Source organism: Colletes latitarsis, chromosome 11 (assembly GCF_051014445.1).
Source record: "Colletes latitarsis isolate SP2378_abdomen chromosome 11, iyColLati1, whole genome shotgun sequence".
Classification (NCBI taxonomy): Eukaryota; Metazoa; Arthropoda; class Insecta; order Hymenoptera; family Colletidae; genus Colletes; species Colletes latitarsis.
Window position 1 is genome coordinate 7893294 of NC_135144.1, and position 22987 is coordinate 7916280.

General features: G+C 32.8%; 1 protein-coding gene across 3 annotated transcripts in view; it reads left to right on the plus strand.

Moving 5' to 3' along the window:
• The window catches only part of LOC143347750 (uncharacterized), a 161477-nt gene that overhangs the window by 65900 nt on the left and 72590 nt on the right, over positions 1-22987 (plus strand). The window contains exon 1 of one of the 3 annotated variants that reach the window (XM_076777231.1): positions 22357-22488. The exons of the other annotated variants lie outside the window; for them this stretch is intronic. Within the exon in view, the coding sequence (XP_076633346.1) occupies positions 22414-22488 (75 nt within the window). The 5' untranslated portion in view covers positions 22357-22413. Of the gene's footprint in view, positions 1-22356; positions 22489-22987 lie in introns of those variants that run through there. 3 annotated transcript variants of the gene reach the window in all.

Here is a 22987-nt window from a genome sequence, read left to right on the forward strand (position 1 = left end):
GAATCATAACATTCCATTGTTCTCACGAATTTCGTTTACCGTATTATTACCTTAATTAAATTATAGAATTATTTTACTAATTGTTAGTGGCTTTACACGATTTGTAAACTCACAATTTTATTATGATGATAATAAAACTGTGATTTTTTGGAAGTATTCAAAGTCATAATGAATTTAAATATTTGTTAGAATTACATTTATTATTACCTTAATTAAATTATAGAATTAATGTAGTAATTGTTAGTGGCTTTACACGATTTGTAAACTTACAATTTTATTATGATGATAATAAAACTGTGATTTTTTGGAAGTATTCAAAGTCATAAAGAATTTAAATATTTGTTAGAATTACATTTATTTTTAATGCTGTTAACATTAAGCAACATTGTCTTATTTTAATCAAAAAGGATTGATATTCTTGGAAAAACTGTTTTCTGAATTTCGTACATTCATGACATAAAAATAATAAATAAATTTTTATTTTAATAATTTTAATTCAAATCTTTTAAGAAAGTCACAATCAGTTTCCATAAAGAATCGTTAGTAAAATAGAAGTTTAAAAAATTCGATGATTAGTGATTGTAATACGATTTATTATACTTAAGAAGTCATACCACTTTGATGAGCCCAAAACGAGCAGCATTTTAAGAATTTTTTATAGAAAAAGTGTCTGTTCAGCCAAGATGATTTGTTTACCATGTATAAATCATTGCTTGCACTTTTGGAAACAATGATTTTAAAAATATCTATAAATTTATTTTTAACGGAGAAAATGGCGTTATTCCGAGCCACGTAGCGGTGTGCACGGTACGCTTCAATTCACAAACCGTTACCTGGTTTTGAAATCTTAAATGACAACAAAATTATTGTAGAAGTGTCAGAAAACTAATTCGAGGGGTTGAAGAAAGTGGCTGAACTTCTGTTATACGAAATACCCGATTATATGAACTTATCTGTCCCTCTTTCGATTTATACGTATAAATGGGGTTCCACTGTATAAAATTTCAGTTGAATCTTTGACTCTGAAGGTCTTGCACCCCCCTTCTAGGGGAGATAGTCCTATCGCCTCCACGTGCATTTGTTTAGAAGTCACGACTTGTTTCAGTGGACAGGACACAGTTTTATTCCAAAATCGATTTCCACGTGGATAGCCATTCGTTGTTAGACGATTAATATTTAGATATCGAGACAGGGAAAAGGAAGAAATCCGAGGGGAAAGAAATTGCGATGTTCCACGAAGGGCAAGGGACGTACTACTTGGCGCCGTTCACGAGTCGGGTTGCAACGACAATGTAAACACAGACCGCCGTTGGCTCGACTTACAGAGACGTCCATGTATACCTGACTCAGTAGTTGTGTATTAAAAATGAACGAGTGTCTGTGAGACAAGATGGTGCGCCCATGAGTAGACGACGTTTTCTGTAGGTCTTGTTTAGCCGCAGGCATCACGAAGGCGCTAGTATTTCGTACTGCTGTACTTTCAGGATTTTTATTCCGAAAACCTTACAATGCATAACATGTGCATCGACACTATCTATGCAGGTGCTTATCGGTTATAAAATCAAATGCATAAGGGAGGCTAGTATATTAAATGAAATTAAGGCTGGGGTCAGTCGCTTTAATTTTTTTTTAAGAACAACGGCAAAAGCAGTAGCGAGGAATGTAGTACAGTAAGTGCAATAGGAGAATTTATAACAATTTTGACCACGTTGTTGTAGAATTTTATTGGTATTTTACGTGTGTAGTTTGGAAAAAGTTCGCGGCTTGAAAACGGAAATATATTGTGGTTACACCTTCTCGTACTCGCCACCAGGGGACTGCGTTCTCGCAAGCGCTCGATCGACCTTCCGTTCCTACAGTTAATCTCATAAGTATTCGTACCTTTATTGCTTGTGGGAGAAATTCGTTGAAATCAAACGATGCATGTAAGATTTTGCAATAAAGTTTTTGCTATAAATGAACACACGTATAAAGTTTATTTATAACAAAAATATTAGGTTGGGGAAAAAGAAATCCATTATTTTTCACTTAGATGGCTGTAATAATAATATCTCGTAATGTATTGACCAAACAAATTGAAACTTGTGGTCGTTGAAAAAGTAACATTCCGTATAAAAAAAAATTTTTTAACAGTTTATTGGTTGGTCGTTTCAATTGTGAGTTACATGGTGTAAAAGATAGAAGCTAACAAAGAGAAAATACGGTATATTTTACAGTTTTGCTTTGATGAAGGTGAAATTGAGAAAGGCAAGCCAGAAGGCTGCAATTGTGAATGGTGTTTATGGTCCCGATAGTGTCACAGCCAATGTCGAAAATGTCATGGATACCTACAAAAAAGTACTAAACAAAATTTCCGTAGGACATCAAACAAAATTAAAAATGAAAAACTTTTTAAGAAAAATCGACAGGGGGTAAATGCTGAAATTTTTCGGCGAAATTGAAAAATTTCAAATCGTTCTGGAAAAATTATGTTCGGTTGCAAGGGTCAATTACGATCATTCTTCGTCAATAGACGTACTCCCGAAATCCTACCCAGTTTTGAGAAAAAAATTCGTTACCGAAAATATAATGTCTGATCATGAATGAATGATTTCCCTGAAACTTCATGTGTTTAAAATCATTCTGAAAAAATTATTTTTGGTCGCAGGGGTCAATTACAATCATTTTTGGTGAATAGACACACCCTCGAAATCCTACGCATTTGCGAGGAAAAAATTCCTAAACGAAAATAAAATGTATGGCCAGAAATGTACACTGGAAATTTCATGCGAATCTTTAAAACATCATAACTTATGAACGGTTTGGACGATTTTAATGTTTCAAAATTCAATCAACGCGTATTTTGGTGTAGAATATATAGAAATTCTAACAATATTGAAAAAGTTGTTCCTTGACCCCGTAAAGTCAGAAAAACTTCATAAAACTGGTCCAATTTTTAAACTGTCATAACTCCTATAATAGTGATCGTATTTCATTAAAATTTAGCATGGAAGTAGAGCTCATGGACACCTACAAAAAAGTATTATACAACTTTTTCGTTCAGCGTCAATCAAATTAGTTACACATGAGAAACGAATTTTTAAGGAAAATTGACAGGGGGTAGGTGCCCAGATTTTTCGGAAAAAAAATAATCAAATCGTTCTAAAAAAATTAGTTTTGGTTTAAGGGATAAATTAGAATCATTTTTTGTCAATAGACATACTCTCGAAATCCTACCCACTTTCGAGAAAAAAATTCAGTACGGGTGGAATTTTAAACATTAATAATTTTTTAACAAAGCCTCCAGCAACAAATTCGTATTTTTTATTTTCGGCCTATTTTGTCCTCTAGAATCTCCCATTACAATTTTTCCCAGTCAGCGAGTTTTTCGAAAACTATTCTAATTAAAAAAAAATGCGAGAGGGAAATGGTTTACAGTTGCTTATGACCAATAGGACAGTGTATATTAATCTTACATGTTTACATTACTTTTCGAGAAATGAAGGCGTCTCTCAATTATTTAAATGGAATTCAATATATTTTTTATGTTATCTGAAAACGTTTGTCAAGACGAATGATAGAAATAAAGAATGAAATTAGGGAAATATCATTATTATTATGTTCGTATATAAAGGACAATTACTCGTGTTTAGTAAATATATGTGAATTCTAACTGTTCATTCATGGTATTCCAATAGATAATAACGGACGTGACTAATTTATGGCTAATGATATACGATAACATACACCGTGTTCGCATGAGACAATAGTTTCAAATTTAATTCGAAAGCATCGAAGGATTTATCATTGCAATAAATGGACAAATAAGAGTATCGAAGTAGTTGGAATTTTAACAATTAAAAGTCTAGTTTTATAAAATATAAACGTATGAATTCATTTTTCCAGAAAGATACGATGAACTTTACTTTTTCGTGGTAATTTAGAGTTGGATAGTATGTATTATTTCTGTAATTAATTAATATCAGTAAACATGCTAACCATTGACAATTAATCCGTAATTATGAGCTACATTTGCAATATGAATTTATAAAAATGTAATTGATTACTTTATTTTTCACTTACTTCCTTTTAGTTTCTTTAATATATTCATTCAATCATACTTAGAAGTATGGTTATTTTGTGAGTAATAATTAAATAATCAGTATTATTTCTTAATTGTATTTTCTAATAATTTAGTACTCATAATTATTAATCATAGTCTTGAGTTTACAGTGATTATAATGATTAAATAACATTTTTTTCAATACTGTTGCGAATTTAACAAACAAACCTGAATTCTGAGTACAAAAGTGTTACAAATATTGATTTCAAGAATTCGTAGCCTTTTATTAACCGACTGTACGACAGGTAGGATGTCGATACATCACGATATTTATAATGTCTGAAGGTGAAAGTAGGAAACGGAAGAAATATGACGGATGTAGCTCAACCACTACTTATTCTAATTTAGTACTGTAATAGAATATTTAACAGGTTTTTACGGATATATAAAGAACCTTAAGATTTCGCATGACGTTGAACACGATGAGAAAATTTTATTGACTGTACAAAAATGCTTTCTATCTCACGTTTTCACTCTAGGAGCGAAAATACGTTTATGGTGCACTACAAGCAAAATTGATATTTTATTTTATATTCTATCAAGTGGAAATTGCTAGTGACGCATCACTTTTGGAACAAGAAATGTTATAAAAGTGTTAGAAATTTGTTTTACGTCAAAATGCGTTTCATTTCGATAACAAAGGAACCTCAACTCGGTAAACTTCAAATATCTTCCGGATGAAATGTATAGAATGAGAAACTCTGTTCAACTAAAATATTTCCGTTAGATTCAAACAAGAGAAAAAATATTATAAAGCAAAATTTATCTTTTCTAATGGAATCTCGTACATCTGTATATTTTTCTTCGTAGTTCGAAACTGGTATAAGTTAACAAACATTCAGTGCTTTCTCAGTAGTTAGCAAGAAAATATTTTATACTGTTTCCCGTAAGCAAACATGTTTAGTTTAGGAGAGAGTTTTTGTCCTAATTTTTATATTTGAGAAAAAATTCATAAGTATCTGTTGTGTCTTTATATCTATATACGTATTTTAAGTCGCGCAACAAAATCATACGTGTAACCATTTTGTGTAAACATATCTCTTTTTACATTCTCCGCGTATGTACTTTGTCCTATACAGGGTGTTTGGCCAACTGTGGGAAAAATTTTAATGGAAGATTCTAGTGGCCAAAATAAGACGAAAATCAAGAATACCAATTTGTTGATTGAGGCTTCGTTAAAAAGTTATTAACGTTTAAAGTTCCGCCTGTAGAACGGTGCAATCTGCGAACAGCTGCGCACGCGTGATAGTGGTTCTCGCTCACAAGACTGTAAGGCTGTTGATACGTCAGTAAGTAGAGTTACTCATGCTGAGTGAGAACCACTATAGCTGTTCACAGATTGCCATCTTACAGGCGGAACTTTAAACGTTAATAACTCTTTAACGAAGCCTCAATCAACAAATTGGTATTCTTGATTTTCGTCTTATTTTGGCCTCTAGAATCTCCCATTAAAATTTTTCCCAGCGATTATTGTTTCAATCACTTTAAAATAATAATATCGTTGCGTTTCTTAAAATCCAAATTCTTTGCTGGAAGTCTCTTCAGAGGTGACAGCTGAGTGCAAAGGGTTAAATATCTCAAAGTGACAGTTTTCTAATCTTACATTTCGTGCATGTTTCAGGTTAAAGTGATTTTGCTATTTTCTGGAGCGTTTATATTACGAATTATGTAGTAAAGTGACTCAAAGTATGGAATTATTGTTTTATAATGAAACACCTCGGATTATAAATGCAGAGGTACGAACGGTATCGCGTAGAAGCAGATATCGAAGGGTTGTGGGAGCATGATCAATTTCGTTTGACGGGGATAGCTTTAATTTTATTGTCAGTGAATTATTTGACGCCATACCGTCGGTAATGGCACCAAAGTGCATTGCCAAGAAAGGTCGGATGAAAGAGGAACATGAAAGGGCACGATATTCATATACCAAGGGGGATAATGGCGTTGTAACAAGGGCTACGCGACTAAATTTTTACATTTTAACCTTATACAGCCATTATTCTAAAAGTGTCGTCTAGTCTTTGTGGAACAATTGCTCTAGTTACTGTAGAAATGAGCGCGAGATTCAAAATTATACGGATCAGAAATACGATAGTGTCGGTTAAAAAATATAAAGTTCAAAAATTTGTCCTACATTGCAATTATTTTAATACATATTTAACACAATTTTAAATAGCATAAAAAACGAGTGACATTTTGTATGTAGTAAGAGTGACATCGATATTTTGATACTTTTACCGCAAGATATTAAAATTTAAATAATTCACGATTCAGCATCACTGAATAAATCTTATAATATTAATGTTGTGTCGAATAAGATTTGTAACATGATTTTTCACTTTCTAAATTATAACTTGTATACTTTAACTCTGTTATTGTTCAGTTTCAATTCGTAGAAGATGCTATTTTCTGAGCAGAATGCATGCTTTTGTACAGATATATGAAATAATAAGTCAAACAAGTTCTGCAAAATATAAATAGCTACTCCGAATGAAAAAAATTTCTTGTGTTAAAAATATTGCATATTGGTTGGTTTTCTTTCTTAATTATGAATTTTAATTATGATTTTTTAGATGAAGTTTACAGAGGCTATTTTATCTCTTTTATTTTATTTTATTTTTTTAACGTTTCATGCACCATTTTTTTTTTGTAACGTTTGTTTTACATTGTCTAGAATTAAACTAGAATAAATGAATTGGGTCTTTTACTTTTTACAAGAGCTTAGCATCACTTGCATTCTCACGAGGTCCTTACTTATTTTATACATCTCTTTTTCGCTCTGGAATTTCTATATGACAGTGTATTTAACTGAATTTCTTGTGTAAAAAATATTGTATATTGTTGGTTTTCTTTTTGAATTATGAATTTTAATTTTGATTTTTTAGATGAAGTTTACAGAGGCTATTTTATCTCTTTTATTCTATTTTATTTTATTTTTTTAATGTTTCATACACCACTTTTTTTTGTAACGTTTGTTTTACATTATCTAGAATTAAACTAGAATAAATGAATTGGGTCTTTTACTTTTTACAAGAGCTTAGCATCACTTGCATTCCCACGAGGTCCTTATTTATTTTACACATCTCTTTTTCGCTCTGGAATTTCTATGTGACAGTGTATTTAACCCCTTAATGCTCATATTTTTCGGGTTAATGATCAGTTTTCTTTATTGGATTTGTTCCTAAGCTATATAAAAATGCGGTTTTTATTAATTACAATGTTGTATCTAACGTATAATTTGAAAGAGAACAAATATTGTCATCCCTTAATCCGTTAGATTAAACAAATATCGTTTTTCAAAGCAGTCAGACTCGGGTATAAACGTTAAGAGATTAACTGAATTTCTTGCGTTAAAAATATTGCATATTAGTTGGTTTTCTTTTTTAATTATGAATTTTAATTTCGATTTTTTAAGTGAAGACTACAGAGGCTATTGTTTCTCCTTTAATTCAATTTTATTTTTTTAACGTTTCATGCACCGCTTCTGTTCGTTATACTTATTTATCCGAAATTTCAGTTTTCGAAGTATCGTTACCGTTTTCGCGTTTTGTTTTCCACGAAGGTTGGCCCATAAAGCACCGACGCGTATTTCGTTACAATTTAGCGCACAGCGGGAAGGTAAACGTTAACGAACTTTTCCATCCGCTTACGATATTTTTCCATTGCCAGTATCCTCTACCCAGCGTCTGCCAGACTTGAAAAATGGTCGGGTCAAATTTTCGTTTTAGCTGTTTCTTATCCCCTCCCCCTCGCGTAGCAAAATCGATTACGCTTCTTTTGGTCTGCGCTCCTGTCTACTCGGAACTCTGATGCTTCCTGTCACAACTTAGCGCCACAAATCGAATGGTCGCGACTTGAAACTCGGAAAATTCAATTTCTATCCGAGAACTCATCGAAAACGCTGCTCCTGACGTGTACTGCTCTACGATCGATCGTCTCTTATCGTTAAATTGTCGATATAAAGTGATTTTGTAATCGTTCCACCGATCTGACTATTATCAATTCTTCCTTATTCCTTTTTTACTGTCTCGTTTGTTATGCTTATACCGTTGATGTTGATGTAAATACATATTTTGACGGGAAACCGATAGGGAAATGGAATTCACTCGGTAGTAGAACTGGGGAAATTGAAAAATTTCAAATCGTTCTAAAGAAATTATTTTTAGTTGCAGGGGTCGATTACAATCATATTTCGTGAATAGACATACCCCTGAAATCCTACGCACTTTCGAGAAAAAATTCCTAATCGAAAATGTAATATATGGCCAGTAATGTAGTCCGGAAATTTCATGCGAATATTTAAAACACTATAACTCCTGAACGGATTGGAGGATTTTAATGTTTCAAAAGGCAAACAACGCGTATTTAAGTGAAGAATATGTAGAAATTCCAAAAGTATATTAAAAATTCTTCCTTAACCTCGTAAAGTGAGAAAACCCCATAAAAATGGTCCAATTTTCAAACGACAATAACTCCTACAATAGTAGATGTATCTCATTGAAATTTAGTCTGGAAGTAGAGCTTATGGCTGGGCACAAAAAAGTATTAAACAACATTTTTGTAGGGCATCAAACAAAATTACTAACAATTAAAAACAAATTTTTAAGAAAAATCAACACGGCATCGGTGCCTACATTTTTCGGAGAAAAAATAAAACTTCAAATCGTTGTAAAAAAATTATTTTTAGTTGCAGGGTTCAATTACAATCATTTTTGATCAATAGACATACATCCGAAATACTACGAACTTTCGAGAAAAAAATTCATTACCGAAAATGTAAGGTCTGACCATACATTGATATGTTTCCCTGAAATTTCATGCGTATGTTTAAAAAATCATAATTTCTAAACGGATTGGAGGATTTTAATGTTTCAGAATGCAAACTACGCGTCTTTTGGTGAAGAATATATAGAAATTCCAAAATTATTCGAAATCTTACGCCTTCATCCCGTAAAGTGAGAATAACACCACAAAAATGGTTCAATTTTCAAACGACCATAACTCTCACAATAGTGAATATATCTTACTGAAGCTTTTTTCTGAAGTAGAGCTCATAGGTACCTACACAAAGGTATTAGACTACTTTTCTGTAGTACGTCAAACAAAATTATTAAAAATGAAAAACGAATTTTTAAGAAAAATCGACGGGGGGTAGATGCCTAAATTTTTCGATGAAATAAAAGAATTTCCAATCGTTTTGGAAAAATTATTTTCAGTTGCGAGGGTCAATTACAATTATTTTTATAGAAAATGTTTTGAAATGATCTGTTTACCATGCATAAATTATTGAACTTTTGGAAAAAAATTTTGTACAATATCTATATTTATAACGGAGAAAATGGCATTATTCCGAATCACGTAGCAGTGTGCACAGTATGCTGGTGTCGTGATAACTCAAAAATCGTTACCTGGTTTTGAAATCTTAAATGGCAACAAAATTATTGCACTGCGCCACAGTGGTTTGCCCCTTTAAATGACTTACGCGTTGCTTTCTTCTTTTTCTCTGTTCGTCCTTTGGTTTGATCAGCACTTGGCGCCGCGTAAGAGTTGGAAACCTCACGAGCTTCAAAGCGAATTATAATTTCAGCGCGGGTCTAACAACTCGCAACGAGTAACGCACCACTTGACGCGTATCGTCGTCGGAACAAACGTATCTTTCGTAAGGAAACAAGCAGCATCGACGCCGTATCATCTTTTCCCCCCCATCAGTACTTAATTATTCTCGGTAGTGTCGCGGCATCTTAATTATCGCGCGCTTTCAGCCCTTTTAAGGGATATCCTCGAGAGAAGTGGCGTGCGCGGCTAATTGCATTACCAAAGGGCCACTAAAGGAGGTGACAACGTCGCTCTAATTGAAACTACGCCGCGGAATCAAGAAGTTCGCGCCGTGTTGGGGGGACGGGTACATCTATTCGAGACTAAACACGCCGCGCGTCGCCCGATATATGGCAAATAAAAAAGGGAACGAGCATTCGCGGGCTCGAGGACGAATAAAGCTGGCGAACATCTGTCGGATCATCCGATAGGGAACGTTCGCGGAACGGATGAAAAGAGAAAAAGGGGGTTTGGAAAGCTCGCAGAAGCGAAGAAAACGAGACCATCGTGGCAATCTGTCTTCGTTCTTGCGACAGAAAAAGAAATTAAGGGGAAAAGGAACGAATATCGAGCACCATTCAACGAACGGGTATTCGGGAGAGGAGTCTGTCTTTCTGCGACGCTTCCGTTTTCTTCCCCTTGCCTTCTCCAACTCTTTTCTCTCGCTCGAGCTGAAGCTTTTTCACTTGCTGGTCTATCCCATTTCGATGCTTTTAGTTGTGAAAACTTAATTCCACGCCAACTTCCGCGACAGTATGTTCTTCTCCGTAAACACTTTGGCTGTTTTTACAAAGAATAACCAACCCTTGGGACCACTCGAACTGCGTAACCTGTCTCCTACCCTTTGCGGTGACGTTTTTATTAGTGGTCTTGACAATATTTCGCAATTTTAAACGCTCTGTTTTCTGATTAATCTTAAACCATCTTTCCGAATTACATAGAGTCAGTTGCTCTAATATGGAATACTTTTTTTTTTATACACATGTTGAATTCCAGTAGAATTGACAATGTAGGCTCCCACAAGATTCGTGGAGCCGTGATATTTAGCAATAGGTAAGTCTAATACCTAATTACCGATACTTTAAATTTATTTACAAATATATATACAGGTGTTTAACAATTAACGTTTCGATGTTCTTATGTAACTGCGGTCTGTTTTCTTAAGTGTTCTGATGTAACTTGAAGTGTCCTAACTGTAACGTTGCAACGTTCTTGTGACGGTGCGTAATCTAACTCTCAAGGGTTCTGTTCGTGATTATATACTTAACACTAAACCTACTGGCACTGCATGTATAGTCCGGGCCAAAATATAGCGAGGTCGTAAACTAAACTCTTGAGGGTTGGGAACCGACTACTGCTACGGCACTTAGGACCGTACATGACATCTTGCTTGAGGGTGCCTTTCTGAATGTTTTTTTGTGTCCGTAACTGCACTATCTTTTTTCATTTTCTGCATGCATATACAGGATGTTCACCCACCCCTAGCAAAAATTTTAATAGGAGATTCTAGAGGCCAAAATAAGACGAAAATCAAGAATACCAATTTGTTGATGGTGAATTCGTTAAGAAATTATTAACGTTTAAAGTTCCGCCAGTACTGAATTTTTTTCTCGAAAGTGGGTAGGATTTCGGGGGTAGGTCTATTCATAAAAAATTATTGTAATTGACCCACGGAACCGAAAATAATTTTTCCAGAACGATTTGAAATTTTTTAATTTTGTCGAAAAATTTCACACCTTCTCGAATTTTTTTCTCGAAAGTGGGCAGGATTTCGGGGGTATGTCTATTCACGAAAAATGATTGTAATTGACCCCTGCAACTGAAAATAATTTTTTCAGAACGATTTGAAATTTTTTTTTGTCGCCGAAAAATTTAGGCACCTACCCCCTGTCGATTTCTCTTAAAAATTAGATTTTAATTTTTAGTAATTTTATTCGACGCCCTACAGAAAAGTTGTGTAATACTTTTTTGTAGGTACCCATGAGCTCTACTTCAGGAAAAAGTTTCATTGAAATATATTCACAATTGTAGGAGTTATGGCCATTCGAAAATTGGACCATTTTTATGGGGTTTTTCTCATTTTGCGGGGACAAGGACCAACTTTTCGAATATTTTGGCAATTTGTACATATTCTCCATCAAAATACGCGTAGTTTGCTTTTTTAAACATTAAAATCGTCCAATCCGTTCAGGAGTTATGATATTTTAAAGATTTACACGAAATTTCAGGGAAGCATTTCTGGCCTAAAATTATATTTTCGGTAAGGAATTTTTTTCTCGAAAATGGTTAGGATTTCGATGGTATGTCTATTGACCAAAAATGATTGTAATTAACCCTTGTAATCAAAAATAATTTTTTTAGAATAATTTGAAATTTTTCAATTTCGTCGAAAAATTTCAACACCTACTCGAATTTTTTTCTCGAAAATGCGTAGGATTTTAGAGATATGTCTATTCACCAAAAATGATTGTAATTGACCCCTGCAAATGAAAATAATTTTTTTAGAACGATTTGAAATTTTTTTTTATCGCCGAAAAATTTAGGCATCTACCCCCTGTCCATTTTTTTTAGAAATTCGTTTTTCGTTTTTAATAATTTTGTTTGACGCCCTACAGAAAAGTTGTCTAATACTTTTTTGTACGTACTCGTAAGCTCTACTTCAGGAAAAAGTTTCATTGAAATATATTCACTATTGTAGGAGTTATGGCTGTTTGAAGATTGGACCATTTTGATGGAGTTTTCCTCATTTTTCGGGGTCAAGGACCAACTTGTCGAATATTTTTGGAATTTCTACATATTCTCCATCAAAATACGCGTAGTTTGCTTTTTTAAACATTAAAATCGTCCAATCCGTTCAGGAGTTATGATATTTTAAAGATTTACACGAAATTTCAGGGAAGCATTTCTGGCCTAAAATTATATTTTCGGTAAGGAATTTTTTTCTCGAAAATGGTTAGGATTTCGATGGTATGTCTATTGACCAAAAATGATTGTAATTGACCCCCGTAACCGAAAATAATTTTTCCAGAACGATTTGAAACTTTTTAATTTAATTGTTATTAACTTTTTAACGAAGCCTCCATCAACAAATTGGTATTCTTGATTTTCGTCTTATTTTGGCCTCTAGAATTTCCCATTAAAATTTTTCTCAGTGGTGGTCGAACACCCTGTATTATAAGCAGCTAAATTAAGATATTAAAGACTTGAGTAAGACCTTTACCTGTTATGATACCTCTAAAAATGGCTTTCTAAAAATGGCGACACTAGATAAAATATTTCTTCGTATGGCCCTGACTATGGTCTAAGGCCCTTAGCTGCTCGTATTTCTGTCAATTCATTTGTTTCGGGTGCTGAAACGTGTAAACTTTGACTCCCACTCGAGTTTACGACCTCGTTATATTGTGGCCCGGACTATATACGCATTCCTACCATGACCGGTCAAATGACCAATCTTTCTTTTTCTCTTTTACGAGATAACATACTTCTAATTTTTACCTTATATGTATAGAAACTTGTGTTTTGATGTTTATTCGTAAGATGTTCTTTTCTTTTATGTGAAAAAATTTTTTAATATTCATCGGAAAGAAGATAAAACACCCTCGAAAACGAATTTTGTTCCAAGTCGATACCGTAGTTAGTTCTAGAGAAAACAACTATTTAAGAAAAAGTGCTGCCTAGTAATTACGCAAACATCCTGTATTTAAATTTATTTTCAATTAAATAAACAATTTATTGTCCAGTTTTATCGTACACTAGTCGTACGATCAGTAGAAATTGCTGAAGCTTCTTTGGGTATGTAATGTCAAAGTAAATATCAAAATAAACATAGAAGATAGCAAAAATTGTAGTAGGTGATATGATCATTAGGTAAAGGATGAAATGCCCTTTAAAATGAGCGTTTGTACGAGTCGATAGCTTCATTAGTTCCGGAGATATAGCGATTATAATTTCAAGTCGATGCGGTGGCTAGTTTCGGAGGTAGGGTTTGTTTACGTTTCGTAGTTACGCTCGCGAATTCATTCATCTCGCGCGTGAGTCAAAAGTAAACAGTGCGTAGTAAATTCTTGGAAATACTACGCCGCAACTGGGTCACGGCAGTCGCGTACGCGGGGTAGGTCAGCACCACGCACGTAAGACAAAGAGGTCCGACTCCGCTGGACGAAGACAGAGATAGTCGAATTAAAAAAATTACCATTTACATAAATTACGATATCTCCAAAACGGAAAGTCGGATCGTCAAAAACCAAAAGCCATTTTAAAGGGGAGGCTTTGCCGCTTCTAACAATGTCTCAATAATTAATAAAACACTAATAGTTTCGGAACTGCACGCATCTAAAGTTTTTAGTATTTTTAATACGCGTTAATAGGCTTTCATAAGGCGGAGAGTCAGACGTAGCGGAATTTTAAAAATTATGATTGTCTTTACACGATGATATCTCCGAAACGGAAAGTCGGATCGAGAAAAACCAAAAGCCATTTTAAAGGGGAGGCTTTGCCGCTTCTAACAGTGGTTCAATTATTAATAAAACACTAGTAGTTTCGGAACTGCACGCGTCTAAAGTTTTTAGTATTTTTAATGCGCGGTAATAGCCTTTTCTAAAGCTGAAAGTGGAATTTAAAAAATTACCTTTTACATAAATTACGATATCTCGAAAACGGAAAGTCGGATCGACAAAAACCAAAAACCATTTTAAAGGGGAGGTTTTCCCGCTTCTAATAATGCCCCAATAATTAATAAAACACTAATAGTTTCGAAACTAAACGAGTCTAAAGTTTAACTATTTTTAATACGCATTGTTAGACTGTTCTAAGACAGTGGGAACTGTAAATTCTCTCCTTTCGTCTTTACTATACATATATCTCCTATTTACATCGGAAGCTAACCAGAAATTGGTACCAAATGTCCAGTTTTTTACAAAAAAACATAAATCGTTCAACCGGTCAAATGACCGGTCGCGATAGGCAAGACAGACTACATATTTTATCGATGATTACAATAAGATAATTGTCAATAGTGTCTCTCAATTACTCTTCGCGAATATATTCTTAAATATTCCACTATCTTTTATTATATTAACGATTGTTATTTTTATCTGCTGATTGTACACTATCAAAGAACTAGGGAACAGTATTTTCTATTTAAAAACTTGTTTGATTAGGTTTAACTGTGGTATGTTTCGTTCCATTAGAGAGCTTTTTCTATCGTTGTGAGAGATGAAAGGTTCGCCAAGTTGGTTCTTTCGTCCGTTCGACTTTAGTAAATTTCTTTTAATAGACCCAATTCGATCCCAGGACTAACAATTCATCCTTCCTATTAAAAGCACTTCGTTTATCCGAACAAAGGAATTGTGGAATCACGGAGATTTAAAAGAAACTCGTTTAAACTGAAAGACGGGTGTTTACTCTGAAAACAGTACTCTGTTAAAGGGTTAAGAAATTCAAAAATCGATCGTGAAGTTATTCGTTTCATCGGTGATTTCTTAATTGGAGAATATCTGCATGTTTATTTGTAATGATTTTCATTCTCACGAATGATGATCGCCCGTTCATTTCAACGTGTTCGAACGCAATACTTGCACGGAAAGTTTGCTCGCAGCCTATCCCTGCTGATGGTTATTCATGTGTCACCGACAGGACCTTTGGAAATGTCTATTGAACGACGGTGGCAAAGGATCTATGACCGGATCTCAGTAATCTCTATCGTAAGAGCATTTGACTGTCGGTGGTCTATAGCACTTACTATAAATGTGACGTATTTTTAAAGGAATTGCAAGAGAACTCTTTCAGAGATAAAATCGACAATTTCAGGACTTGGAATGTTTAGATTGTTTTCTTTTTGAATGAATAAATAAGGAGACTAATTTTCAGCCTTTCTTTATGGTAAGTTTTACAATAACGAGTCTAACACATTTGAATCAACACATGAAGTATGTATTCGTAAAACAAATCTATCTTTTATCGTAAACATTGGATGTACCAACAATTTGAGTATGAATTAAGTGAGGGAAAAAACGTAAATTAAATATAAACATATTTTAAACATTTGGATTTTCTTTAAGTATCTAAAACAATTTGAAACAAAAATTAGTTAAAAAACAAATTATTTGGCATTAAAAATTTTCAAATCATTCTGAAAAAATTATTTTTAGTTGAAGGGGTCAATTACAATCATTTTTGGTGAATACACATACTTCCGAAATTCTATCCACTTTCGAGAAAAAATTCTTTACCAAAAATGTAATGTCTGACAATACATTGATATGTTTCCCTGAAATTTCATGCGTATGTTTGAATCATCATAACTCTTGAATGGAACGATTTTAATGTTTCAAAATGCAAAGTAGAGTTCATGGATACTTACAAAGAAGTACAAGACAACATTTCCATATAGCACCAAACAAATGCATAAAAAATCAAAAACGAATTTTGAAGAAAAATCACCAGGGTGCCTAAATTTTTCGGCCAAATGAAAAAATTTCAAATCATTCTGAAGATCTTATTTTTGGTTGTGACAACAATTTGAATATGAATTGAATAAAGGAAAAAACGTAAGTTAAATATAAATATATTCTAAACATTTGGATTTTCATGAAAGATACCAAAAACCAATGTTCTACATTAAATTCCAGAATTATTCAAAATCGTAGCTCTATTATCGTCTTTTGCATAGAAGTGACGATAAATAAATCCAAATCGGTGTCGATTACTACGTTGTATATTTTCTATAACCTCGTTGTTCATCATCCTTACGAATTATGGTTAAGGTCTCTTTAAATCCCCGTTAATAAACAGTCGTTTTAGATACTCTTTGAAGGTTTTGTATTAGCTTAAACTCGTCTTCATAGTCCGGAGTTATCCTCGTACGTAAAAGTCGAAGGAATTTCTTTGGGAACCTTTGCGGTGAATCCATTAGGATAACTAGGAAAATCTTTTTGTGAGATTACAGTTTTTCTTGACTTTATTAAAAAATATTCACCTAAACACGTTTCACTAAAATCGTTGAGTTTTAATTTATTAACAAAAATCGAACGCTCAGAGTTTATTAATTTTTACTATCATGCAATTGTTTACTTTGCAAATGAATATTTAAAAATATTTGTAATCTTGTGTAGTTTATTTTGTGATTAATAAAATGTTAATTTTGCTAAATTTCTCGCGTGTTTATTATTATCGTTAAAATTGTTGTTTTATTGATGGTTAAATTCTAAAAATAAGTAGACTACACTGAACCTTTATACTTGTTCCATTTTTTACTGTAATCACTCTTTGGTCGGTTAAGTACCTTCATTTTCCTCCAGCACATACCTAGCGAAGTTTCCGTTCCAATTTTGAAAACCATCGGAAACCTATTGTTCAAAATTGCTGATCGTTACCAACAAATTGCGTAAGAAATAAATGAACAAAATTTTTCGTAAATTATTATATTCTATTTTGCATTAGCAATAGGGTATTTTATTAAATCTTACTTGACGCTAAAATAAGATGTATTAAATTATTACTTTACCTGTTATAATTATTATCATTACAATATTTATCATTAAAACATATTATTCACATAGAGTAATTTAAGATTATAAAACGGAGATATATTTAATTCGTTATAATACCGAAAAACCGATTGGAAGTTATTTAATTACACGAAAGCATCAAACAGAAATATTTGAAAATTAAATAAAACATGATGTCACGATATCACTACGCAAATATTTTAAAGAATTAAGCTCACAATGATATTGTTGGATTATGTATTCAATTTATTTTTATAATTTCCGACATAGAACGTGCACAGATGATCATAACAAAGACATCTTCGCTACATTTTGAAAAACAGTAAACAAAAGCTTATAATTGTCGTTCATTTGGATTCACTCAAAATCATTATTTATTTTAATCTAAAACAATTTAAAACAAAAATTTGATAAAACACGAATTTTTCGACGAAATTAAAAAATTTCAAATTATTCTGAAAAAATTATTTTTGGTTACAAGGGTTAATTACAATCATTTTTGGTGAATAGACATACCCCCGAAATCCTACGCACTTTCGAGAAAAAAATTCATTACCGAAAATGTGATGTCTGACCATAGATTGATATGATTCCCTGAAATTTCATGCGTATGTTTAAAACATCATAACTCCCGAACGGATTGGACGATTTTAATATTTAAAAAAGCAAACTACGCGTATTTTGATGGAGAATATGTAGAAATTCCAAAAATATTCGACAAGTTGATCCTTGACCCCGAAAAATGAGGAAAACTCCATCAAAATGGTCCAATCTTCAAACAGCCATAACTCCTACAATAGTGAATATATTTCAATGAAACTTTTTCCTGAAGTAGAGCTTACGAGTACGTACAAAAAAGTATTAGACAACTTTTCTGTAGGGCGTCAAACAAAATTATTAAAAACGAAAAACGAATTTCTAAGAAAAATGGACAGGGGGTAGATGCTTAAATTTTTCGGCGATAAAAAAAAATTTCAAATCGTTCTAAAAAAATTATTTTCATTTGCAGGGGTCAATTACAATCATTTTTGGTGAATAGACATATCTCTAAAATCCTACGCATTTTCGAGAAAAAAATTCGAGTAGGTGTTGAAATTTTTCGACGAAATTGAAAAATTTCAAATTATTCTGAAAAAATTATTTTTGATTACAAGGGTTAATTACAATCATTTTTGGTAAATAGACATATCTCCGAAATCGTACGTACTTTCGAGAAAAAAATTCTTTACTAATAATATAATGTGTGGCCAGAAATGTTTTCTCGAATTTTCATGCGTATGTTTAAAAAGTCATAACTCCTGAACGAATTAGAGGATTTTTATGTTTAAAAATGGAAACAATGCCTATTTTGGTGAAGAATATTTAGAAATTCTAAAAATTGTGGAGAACTTGTTCCTTAATCCCATAAAAATGGTCCAATTTTCAAACGACAATAACTCTTATAATAGTAAATGTATTTCATTCCAAACAAAATGTTACAAACCATTTTCTTAAAAATTAGTTTAGAGTTCTCTTGAGGTAAACTCTTTTGAGGCGATTGTTAGGAACAAAAAGGTTAGCTTCTTAGATATTTTTAAATGGAAATTGATATTATTGTTGTTTGGATAGCTCTTACCAAATTGAACAACATTTATTCAAATCATTTTTTTCTATTTTGCTACAAAGTTACTGCTAGAAATTAAAATCGATTCTACAAATGTGTTTAACTATTTAAATTTTATTATTTTATTAAATTACTGCACAAGTTCTATGTATCGATTTCTAATTGAATACAAAGTGTGAATTTGATTATTTTTCGAAAATCTTGTTACAAACGTTGCGTGGAGTCAAAGTAAATTGAACGTTAGATCGCTGAGAATGGTTACAAAATCACGATTGTAGAATTATTCTTAAGTATGGCAACGAAAAGCTCAGTTTTTATATTGTTATTTCTTTATCAAATGTCTAGCTTTTGTAGTATAAGCTGGATGTCCAATAATTTAATGGATTCCTCAGCAATAACTTTCTCAAATCATCGGCAAAAGGATTTTTTAAACTATCAATAATAATGAAAAATACAGTTTCCTTAAAACATTTTATAATTTCCTCTTTAATAGAAAATTGGTAAATTTTTTCATTATTGAAACGAACTAAAAATTTATAAGTAGATAGGTACATTTAAATTTCTAAAATTCAAAACTAAATTAACCGGTGCTGAAAATTGAAGTAAGCAAACTCTTGCGCGACTTAAGAGTAATGTAAATTGCATGAGTAAGAATAATCAATAAACTGAATTGTATAAGGTGAAAGTTGGTATTGACATATTTAATAAGAATTTTCTGTCTTACCTTGATAATCGGAGAATTGCTTACATTTTTATGCGCATTTATTAATACCTTCTTTGCAAAGATCTGTTATTTGCGCGGGCAGTACGTAATACGAATATGAAATATCTGACATTCTTTCTACGAAATATATGCACATAAATATAGACTACGTTGTAATCGCATAGCTGAAGCTCGATTCTTCAGTACTCCGAGGTTAAAATATTTCTTGAAACGTAGAGATGTAACTTAAATCTCTTTAACTGTTTCTGTACGATGACGCACCCGTTTCTTCCGCGGACACGTCAATATCAATCGTCTATTTGTGTCATCGAAATAAAACGTTGCCTCTCCGTGGTTCTATTATCGGATATTATTTCCTCTCCAACGAAATTTCCTATTATTAATGATACGTCAAAAGTCCATTAAGTTTGATCTCTTCGTCGTGAAAGATGGTTGCTTGTGAAATTGTCTTATGACGCGCACGTTTTGAAATGCTTAAAATATCGAACGACAGAATAAAAAACATTTTTGTCGGAATCTTGTTAAAACGAAAATATATATTTTAAATTAAACATTATATTTTGTAATATTCCATGTATTAATATGCACAAATTTCGTTCAATTCTAACCGTAAATACGAATTTTATAACTGTGATCCATAATCTTATATTATTGGTACAAATAGTATGAGATGAAGTGAGAAGAAATTTATTATGCTCGATTATTTCTTAATCCCTTGCCATACAATAACGTCTCTGACTCGTTATAATTTTTGATGTCAAGTTTCACAATCATTAGGATACACACTGGTTACCAAATCTTTTATCAAAAATTTTAACGGGAGATTCTGGAGGCCAAAATAAGACGAAAATCAAGAATACCAATTTGATATTTTATTTTATATTCTATCAAGTGGAAATTGCTAGTGATGCATCACTTTTGGAACAAGAAATGTTATAAAAGTGTTAGAAATTTGTTTTACGTCGAAATGCGTTTCATTTCGATAACAAAGGAACCTCAACTCGGTAAACTTCAAATATCTTCCAGATGAAATCTATAGAATGAGAAACTCTGTTCAACTAAAATATTTCCGTTAGATTCAAACAAGAGAAAAAATATTATAAAGCAAAATTTATCTTTTCTAATGGAATCTCGTACATCTGTATATTTTTCTTCGTAGTTTGAAACTGGTATAAGTTAACAAACATTCAGTGCTTTCTCAGTAGTTAGCAAGAAAATATTTTATACTGTTTCCCGTAAGCAAACATGTTTAGTTTAGGACAGAGTTTTTGTCCTAATTTTTATATTTGAGAAAAAATTCATAAGTATCTGTTGTGTCTTTATATCTATATACGTATTTTAAATCGCGCAACAAAATCATACGTGTAACCATTTTGTGTAAACATATCTCTTTTTACATTCTCCGCGTATGTACTTTGTCCTATACAGGGTGTTTGGCCAACTGTGGGAAAAATTTTAATGGAAGATTCTAGTGGCCAAAATAAGACGAAAATCAAGAATACCAATTTGTTGATTGAGGCTTCGTTAAAAAGTTATTAACGTTTAAAGTTCCGCCTGTAGAACGGTGCAATCTGCGAACAGCTGCGCACGCGTGATAGTGGTTCTCGCTCACAAGACTGTAAGGCTGTTGATACGTCAGTAAGTAGAGTTACTCATGCTGAGTGAGAACCACTATAGCTGTTCACAGATTCCCGTCTTACAAGTGGGACTTTAAATGTTAATAACTCCTTAACGAAGCCTCAATCAACAAATTGGTATTTTTGATTTTCGTCTTATTTTGGCCTTTAGATCCAAGTTCTTTACTGGAAGTCTCTTCAGAGGTGACAGCTGAGTACAAAGGGTTTAATATCTCAAAGTGACAATAAATTTCTAACCTTACATTTCGTACATTATATGATTGTAATTGACCCCTGCAACCAAAAATAATTCTGTCAGGACGATTTGAAATTTTTTAATTTCGTCCAAAAATTTCAGCACGTACTCGAATTTTTTTCTCGAAAGTGCGTAGGATTTTGGAGGTATGTCTATTCACCAAAAATGATTGTAATTGACCCCCACAACCGAAAATAATTTTTCCAGAATGATTTGAAATTTTTTAATTTAATTTTTTAATAGCTTCTTAACGATACCTCCATCAACAAATTGGTATTCTTGATTTTTGTCTTATTTTGACCTGTAGACTCTCCCATTAAAATTTTTCCCAGGTGTAGCCAAACATCCTACATATTAAAATCAACATATTTTTACATTCACGAGGAATTCGTAAAACAGATTTATTCTTTTTCGTGACCATTCCTTGTACGAACAAATTTAAACAAAATTAAATAGTATACGTTAGAAAAATTATTCGAAATTAGATCGTACGTCGAGGGGTTAAAAAAAAATTCGACATCGTTGGCGACGAACGATCCTTGTCGAGCGACGCGTCTGTTCGAGGAGAGAAATTCAACTCGAGATGAAATCAAGCGGATCCAGTATCTTTCGTAAATGCTTAAATAGCGGCATCGAGATCAATAACTTTCTATTAGGCTCGTATCGGGGTTCGATAATTCCATTTCACTCGAATCGCGATTTGAAGAAGTCCGGGTTCATAGCTGAAACTGACAGCCCATTTTCAAATATCGTTGGCGCGCGGTAATCGAGCGAAGCATCTCTCAAATCATGTTTTTAAATTCCAATTTCAGTCGGTCCAGTTGAGGGTGTGCTCCCCAGCGATCGAACGTTTGATTCTCGAAAAACGGTATCGTTGATGCACTTTTACGTCTGTGCACACCGGGGATCCATCACTGTGGCATTGACGAAGTGCCTCTCAAAGAAACGGAACGTTTACGATAGACGTCATTCAACAGTACACCGATAAAGTGTTCTCGATCCGAAACTCATGATATTCATGCTGTATTGGAAACACGTTGTAGGAACGCTTTTGATCATGGAACCATTCGCGAACAGGGCACTGGTGCGTTGTTATGTTCGTGTTACTTTTATCGGTTGCTTCTGTGTATCATTTTTTCTGCATAAATCTCCCTTTACGAGTATATGGAAAAACTGCAGTTGCTAAAAAATGCGTTGTAATTCGCAACAATTTTTTATATTGAGACAATTACAATTATCAGATGAAATATTACAACTTGCTATTTTGTAATAGACCTCCTCGGTAGGATTTAGTAATGTACGTTTAGTCGTGTTATTTATTTATACGATCTATTTATATCGAAAAAGAAAATTATTATGTCTAAAATAATATATTAAGTACTTCGATCAGACCAAAGTTTTAAATACTTTTTCTTTTCTATTATTGCTGTTTTAAAAACTTCGTTTAGAATTTCTAACACACAATATTATTTTAGTGACATTTAACTTTACGGTTTTTCTTATAGTACACGTACAATGAATTTTACAATATCCACTTCTGTTCTTATTGTTTGACCGATCATCTGATCAGTTGAATGGTTTAT